The sequence below is a fragment of the Aulonocara stuartgranti genome, assembly GCF_965226115.1.
Source record: "Aulonocara stuartgranti genome assembly, chromosome: 17".
NCBI classification, from domain to species: domain Eukaryota; kingdom Metazoa; phylum Chordata; class Actinopteri; order Cichliformes; family Cichlidae; genus Aulonocara; species Aulonocara stuartgranti.
In genome coordinates this window covers 31,136,945-31,144,806 of record NC_138953.1, presented here as the reverse complement: position 1 = coordinate 31,144,806, position 7,862 = coordinate 31,136,945, and the positions used below count along the sequence as shown (strand labels likewise).

The 7,862-nt window shown below is 42.6% G+C and overlaps 1 protein-coding gene across 7 annotated transcripts in view; it reads right to left on the bottom strand.

Annotated features, from left to right (window-relative positions):
* Positions 1 to 2,749: 2,749 nt before the first annotated feature.
* Positions 2,750 to 7,862, bottom strand: part of wnt5b (wingless-type MMTV integration site family, member 5b) — an 88,260-nt gene continuing 83,147 nt past the window's right edge. For 4 of the 7 annotated variants that reach the window (XM_082511328.1, XM_082511327.1, XM_082511330.1 and 1 more), the window contains 2 exons: positions 4,987 to 5,145; positions 2,753 to 4,901 (listed from right to left, as the gene is read on the bottom strand). In XM_082511328.1, the coding sequence (XP_082367454.1) occupies positions 4,602 to 4,901; positions 4,987 to 5,145 (459 nt within the window). In that variant the 3' untranslated portion in view covers positions 2,753 to 4,601. Of the gene's footprint in view, positions 4,902 to 4,986; positions 5,146 to 7,862 lie in introns of all 7 variants that reach the window. The other 3 variants (XM_082511325.1, XM_082511324.1, XM_082511326.1) reach the window with 3 other exon arrangements.

The window sequence follows — 7,862 nt, the reverse complement described above, 5'->3', positions numbered from 1 at the left end:
CTTGATTTCTCTCAAATAAGTCATTGTTTACCTCACATTATAAGTAACTTTCCATTAGTTATCAGTGCAGAATTTAATAGGCGTGCGTTACAGTGTTTCTTCAACTGTTGCTGGGATCCAGGTATCCACAACATGACACAACACACCTGTACACACCTAAACCAGATTCACACCTGTGTTTTCTTCTTTGCTAAGGTAAGTGTCACTCAGAGTCATTTTCTTTTGGATCACACTGCCAACTACGGTTAAAATGGTTAAAAATTATCTTGAAGAGAACAGCATATTAAAATTGCAAATTGGGTGACTGTTAGTGATAGAAAAGTTTATCTGTAATTAAGAATAAACTCATCTCCACAGGTTCAAATAAAGCAATAGAAAGTTTTATTTTAGCAAGCTTCCCCCCCATGGTCACTTGCACGTGTCCTCGCAGGGTTTACAGAAGAATAGAACACCTGATGTAACACCCACCAAACCTGTTAAGGTTACTGCACCTCTCATTCTCTCCTTCACAGGCCAGGGCAAGTTTTAATTACTAACTAACGTAGCTTTCAGTTAAGCAAAGTTGCCAAGCCAGACAAGAAGACTATGCATTGCTAATTGTTTTGTTCCTTAGGTGTAGCTTGCTAGATCTGAATACTGAGTCTGTTTTGGCATAACACTTGAAAAGGCCCTGAATAATTAACAAGACTGGCTTAACTTGATGTTAGTATATTCTCGTGACGCCTGGTTGCTTTATGTTTGGCGTCACTCTTCATTAATAAACATGTTGGTTTCTTACATCTTTCCTCATTGTGCAGTGTTTTTTTTAACCTGAATAGGCATTTTGTGCAATTACAAACCATGCGATAAACGTCAATAAGGATGAAAGAAGTTGTTGCTGTATTGATGTGGGAACTGACCATACATGGTTTTTCCATATCTACAGAAGATTAGATGTTCTGGTTCATTGGGACTCAGTGATCCATTCTGCTGCGGCCAAATCTTACAGAAAGCATATGGTTGAATGAGCTTATGGATAAGTGTCTGAGCATCTTTGGTTAACTTGGTCTTTGAGCTACGAAAAAGACACAAACAGAGCAGCCGACTCAGAATCAGGCTTTTGAGTTACTGTGCGCATGTGTGTGTGTCTGAAAAAGTGGGGTTGTGTCTCTCCTTCAGTTCAGCTAATCCAGATCAGAGAGTTTGCATATAGATCTCTTTAACCACAACAGCTGCTGGATAATCTATAAACACCACGTGTGACATCCCCATGTGTAGTTTGCTTCTGGCATAATGTACAGCCTCAGTAAAATGATGAAAAGCAGCTTTTTGTTGATGCTAAATACAGTAACTAAAATAAAATGCAGTTGAATACCAATGACATTATAACACTTTATCACCGTGACTCACTATGGTTTGTACAAAGAACAACATGTTCTGCATAGTAAAACACATCAGATTTGTTGTAGTTCACAGCTATTTGCTGTTATTTTTTCTCCCATAATGGAGGATTTCAGCCTCTTAGGTTGCTTTTTGCTGGACATGGGACAAGCAACCAGAGCTTCCAACTCCTTCTCCAACATGTGGGGAGGACAGGTTGTACAGGAAATGAGCTCATTGCTCAATGTCAGAACACCTCTGAGAAAGGAAACAAATGTTATGATGTTATGATAAATTGTGTGAGTCATTGTCACAGTAATGTAGTCCAAGTGCATAAGGAAGAAAATATGCCGTTAAACTGGTTAGGCTAAACAACTAACAAGCTGGCAGTCAGACGCCAAGAGGTCTTCCTGGAGCCGGGTCTCATTAATGGTGTTCCTGACCGGTTTGCAAACATTTTCTGGTCATCTTTAAGTCAGACAGTTTGGCATCCATACTCTTCTGAACTATTTTTGTAAACATAACCAGTAATATTCTCACGGGATGAGAAGGCCTCATCAAAGAAAGGAAGAATTACTCACTGTTGGTTGTTTGTTTCAGAGAGCTCAACTTAGCAGCATCACAACAGCAGATGGCTGTCAGGTAAAAAGGATTAGACCAACCATCAGGTTACACTTTCACTCTTCTAATCTCCATTAAATGCACACATATGCCGATGTGCCACAACATTAAAACCACCTGCCTAAAACGGTGGGTTCGGATGTCCCCTTGTGTCCAGTGCTGAGATACTGAGAGCAGCCCTGCTTCTTCCTGTGGTCCCCTAAGGATTTTCCTTGTTTAATTACACACCAATGATTTTTTGATTTGATTAGGATCTGCAGAGCTTTGGTGCTGCCTCGCTTTGTAGTTTTGTCTGGCTGAAGAAGGCCAATTCTGCCATGGAGCTTGTTTTAATATTGTGGCTGATAGGTATGCATTTGTAGATACACAACCAACACGTGCACACTGAAATGATCATACTACCTAACCAGCAAGTGCAGATTGCCTACAAAAGTAGGTGAGGAGGATTACAGAGGGACAGCGCTGTAGGTCGGTCATGGTGCTCTGGTCAGTAGTCTAATCCAATTACTCGTGAGAAGCTAAAAGTAATGGGATTGCTAGTAAGGTCACCGTACAGACCTGCTTAACCGTGACTGTGCACTTGACATTCAGCTTTGGGCAAATTCTGCTGGGATATTTTACAGTTGCAGATACATGATGAAGCCATCCTGCTGGTTCCATAAAGAGGCTGTGGGAGAATCCAGCCTTGATGATTTAGATATAAAAGAGCAGAAGAAGAGTCCAGGACTGGACAAGCTGTTTGGCCATCTGATGGGATCAAAGGTCTCAAGGAGGCGTGAGAAAGTTAAGAAAACTGAATGATTAATAAGTGTAAGCTACTAATAAATCAGATCCTTAAGGTCATTTATGAATATACATCATATTTTATATTTTTATATTGGAAAAAACCAATACATCCACATAAAAACAATGGACGTGAGAACATTCATGTCTTTAGGTTACTGTAACACTGATATGATCAAGAAAGAGTAATTTAAGGTTCATTTAAATGTAAATGTGCAGATTAAGTCGAGATTAAATGTCTTGTTGTCCCTAATAAAGTTCTGCCTGTACCTGAGAAAACAGCCACCCCGATGACAAAGACGTGTCTGTGCTTATTATGTTGATGGGGAAGACAGGGCCTGGATAAAAACTTTCCTGGAAGAACTGCAGCAGACTTAAAACACAGAAAACCTCATTTTTCCAAAGAGTAGTTTATCAAAAGAATACACAGTAATGCTCATGTATAAAAACATAGAAAACAGGAGAATCAAAAACAATAATAAAATATACTTTCTGTTCTCATCTACTATTTGTTCTTTTTGTTAAAAGTAATAAACCTTAAGTCCTCTCTGTTTTTGCACGTTCATGAGTTTCCACGGCGCGCTCCATCCTCGCCTGCTCACTCTGTCCTCTTCGTGCCAACTGCATCTAACATCTGTATCACAACCGAGCCAATAGAAACAGGCTAAAAATCACGCTACGACAGGACTGCTAAGTCGACACCACGGGGGCTGTTTGCTGCTCTTATCGAGTTGCGCTACAACGCAAGATGAAGATGTCCACTCACAGCGAACGTGTCTCTCAGTGTGGCTTCATTAAGGCAGGTACAGCACATTAATCTCACTAATGGAGGTTTCGCTCACTTTGCTGTCACGTGAAGGTCACGGAGCCGGACGGCCGATGTGAGCTGCTTGTTTAAACAGCCGTGGTGTCACGATGGCTTCAACCACCAAGCCTCATTAACCTGCATAGTCACACTTGTCAGGTCACGGGTGCAGGATTACTGCTTTGATGATACAAGGAACAGCAGCAACTACACCCTCTGCTGCTACTTGTACAAAACAGGTGGTGCATTTAGTCTTTTGAAGAGTTTTTTTCCCTGAACCTCACTGTGTTGTGAAACAGAAACAGATGCAGCTTGTGCGCGCATTTGTGTATTCCTACTTTTCATTTATTCATCTTTTTGATTAATTTCCTACCTTATTTACACCACCAATCGGAACTTTTCTGCATTTCTGCCGTGCATGATAACACATCTCTTAAATCTCAGAATCTCTCTCGCAGGGTTAAAAGGTCAGACAACAAACAATGGTGACACAAGTGATCACTTTTCCCAAAGCATCAATAGATTTCTCTGAAGGGTGGGGTCCAAACTGTGTCCTGGGTTTATTTGAGTCTCTTTAAATAGCAATCAAGAGTTGTGTATTTATTTATTATTTAATTATATATTTATTTTTTTATCTCACACCAGTCACATCTCCTCTCACAGATCATCCTCAGTATCATTCATTGTCCATCAGCTTTGCTTGTTTCCTTTATGATTGTGATCAGGACGACAGCAGAAAGCGATGACAGAGGGTGGGGGGAAATAAAAATCCGAGGTGTCTTTTGCCCTACCTTTCCATCCATTGATGTGTTATCTACTTCCAAAAAATATGCTGCACAGGTGCTATGCAGTTTTTATTTATTTATTTATTGCTTTTTGCTTGGCTTGATGTGAAATGGTGGGAGATGAGGACATTTGTCAGAAATCTGATTTTTGTGCGTCTAATCCTGAACAAAACTCTCGAAACATCACCGTCCCGTCACCTCCGGCGCCCTTAGTCGTCACCGCCGCCTCCTCCAAATCCTGAAGTGCGCTATTTACACACAAACTGATCCACGAGCGTCGTGCAGCGTTTGCACTTGACGTAGCAGCACCAGTGGAACTTGCAGTGGCAGCGCTCGTGCTTGTAGGTCTTAAACTGGTCGTAACCTCTGCCGCAGCACATCAGCTCGCAGCCGTCCATGCCCTCCGAGGTTTTGTTGCACAGTCGGCCCTGGGTGCCCAGCGATCCTGTGGTCTCATTGCGGAGGCAATAATCCGGGCTGGGGTCGATGTAGACCATGTCCTGAGTGGTGGGTGGGTTGAAGCGCTTGTCTAGAAGCTCCAGCTTTCCCTGGTGGATCAAGGACAGAATTAGCAGAGGCAATACTTCAAATGGCTCCTGAGGGAGGAGACAGAGACATGAATGGATTTAGTACCTTGCGTCCAACCCGCATGGCTGCTGCGCTGTCGTATTTCTCTTTCAGGAACTCTCCAACATGTCTGAAGTCGGCCAGCTGGAGCCAACAGGTCTTCAAACTGCAGGAACCCGAAACTCCATGACACTTACAGGCCACATTAGCCAGGTTGTAAACCGCCTGTTGGAGTAATAGAAAAAAGATATAAATGTTAAATAATCAAAATGTATACAGAGATCAAAACCCCCCAAAACTCCACATTAGTTTTTACACAATAAATTTTCACTACTACTACACTACCACATGGGGGAAATTCACAAAGCACAGGAAGAAAAAGTGAATAAAGAGATATTAGTAAAAAGAAAAATAGTCTACATACTATACTACTAAAGGTTACTATATACAGTAAAATACACTAAGATAAGTGCAGTGGGAGGGATTACTATGCACAAGCTGAAGCAAAATAACCCATGTTTCTCTTTCCTCCTAATACCTGTCATTGTGATGCTTCAGTCTCACCTCCAGGTCAGCAGCTTTAGCTCCAGCTCTGTGGTGCAGATTTACAATCGATTTGCTGCTAAGCTGCTGCCATCTAGTGGTAAAAATCTGTAACTGCTCAGCTCTCATCATTACAGCGAGCACATAGTGAGAGGGGAACATAAAAAAGCATCATGGAGCTGCTACACTGTTGGAACGGCCAATTAAAAGACCCCAAAACATAAAGAAGAGATGAGTTGTGCAAACGTTGCTGCACACACACACACACACTGCAACATTTTCTCCAAAACTGGCTTTGTGGAGGCAAAATTATCTGTTTATTTAAGAAACCTCTGTTAGGTGGGCTATACAATGAACGCAGAGTGAAACAGATAAACAGGAGGGAAAATGGAAAGCAAAGAAAATGATTTTTTTCTCCATATGTGCTGTTCTTCGACGCTGCTGTCAACATGACCCCACCAAAGTAAAACAAACAGCTGACTTGGAATAAAAGGCCCGCTAACTGGAGGAAATGTTCCTCTATTGTAAGTAGTCTTTCCCACATAGTTCCCATATAAAAAACTATCCCTTGAAAATAATTGGAACATGACAATTATTGATTTAAACACATGAACAAGCTTTTTTTTCCTCCTTAAGATAAAACAGCTCCTACTTTACAGCGTTTGGCCTTGTTAGAAAAACAGGAACAGGAAATCTAAGATTTATTGTCCTCACAGCAGTGGGCTTTAGGGGGAGCCCTTCACCCCTGCAGCTTTACCAGGTCAATTAAACTGCAATATAAACAAACCAAACAACCCACACCCACACCCCAAGCATAGACACACAAACAAGTACAAATTGTTCTTGGTATTGTGCAAGCACCTACAACCACTTAAACAAACTCCAGCGCATCTCCACGCAATTCTTGCCGAATCGAGTTCTTCTGACTCCCGATTTCCCCCGATTCACCCTCAGACAAACGAAACCCATCACTCTGTCTCCTCACACTGCCTGATCTCAATTACCTTCTCACCTCTGTTAACCCCGGCGTCCCAAACAGCCTCCCCAGCGACCCCCACCTTCCACCCCTGTTCCCTCTCCTCTACTTTACTGCCCAGCAGGCATAGCACTCGGCACCCTCCAATCCCATGAACCGACCTCAGTGACCCCCCGTCAGTCGGGGAACAGGGGACAGTGTCATTTTGTGGAAGGGTAAAATGATTTTTGGTGATTCTCTCTTTGATACGTTCTTAAGTTTAACTTAAACTGAAAGAACAGAAGAAATAGAAAGGCCATATAATACAACCTTTCAGAAATGTGTTGTAGCTTCAGAAGAATGGGACTCTGAGAATTAAGAAAAACTTTCAGATATAAGTTTAAAGGAGGAAATTCTCATGTTTTATGACTCCTTGCCAATTTTATGAGCCTTTGTTTTCACTGAGACTCCCGACTGTGTGGTTTATGACATGTTTACAGCGACAGTAACATTTCACGTAACAAGGATGGGGAGGCCATTACTATGTTTTTCTGTGCTAATCTTCCCAATTAACATTTCTTCACAGCCAGTGCTTAATTTTGTGACTTTGTTTCATTTCCTTCATTACTCTGAACATCATTGTTTGATGTATAGAGCTTTTCATTACATACTACTACCTGCCAATAGCCTCATGTTGCTCAAACCAAACCATGCATGTGTGTGTCCAGCATCACACTGAGCTATTTGGTAGGTCATGCCTGCTAGGCACAGTGACACTGGACCTGATGAACACACAGACACACACACACACACACACACACACACACACACACACACACACACGCTCAGTGATCCGTGGTGGAGACACAGTCTCTGTGTCAGGCACAATAGGTTTTTACTCAGACAGGGTTAGGGGTTTAGGAGCTGTGTGTGTGTGTGTGTGTGTGTGTGTGTGTGTGTGTGTGGTGTGTGTGTGTATCCCCCCCCCCCCCCCTTTAACAAAAGGACCCGGGGGCTGACATAGTGATTGAAAATGATCTTGTGTGTTCAGAGCAGAGGCATCTCAAAAAAGGCCGGGAATGTATGTCTGGCTGTTTTTTGGGTCTGTGTAACGAGCGCTGCCTCATTTGATTTATGTGGAGACAGTGGAAGTTAGTAGCTCTCTGCGTGTGTATTTGTGTGTGTGTGTCTGTGTGTGTGTAAGTGTGCGAAAGTCTTTGAGAGTCGCAGAAGTGTGACGGAGGTCCATCCCTCACCCTGTGTCTCTGTCTCCAGACGTTTGTGCACACGGACGACCACGTTGTCCACCGCTCACACAAATCAAATGAGGCTGCAAACACACACACACACACACACACACACACACACACACACACACACACACACGGGGACACACACACACACACACGGACACCGCTGTCACCTCCACAAAAGCCCTGTGGTT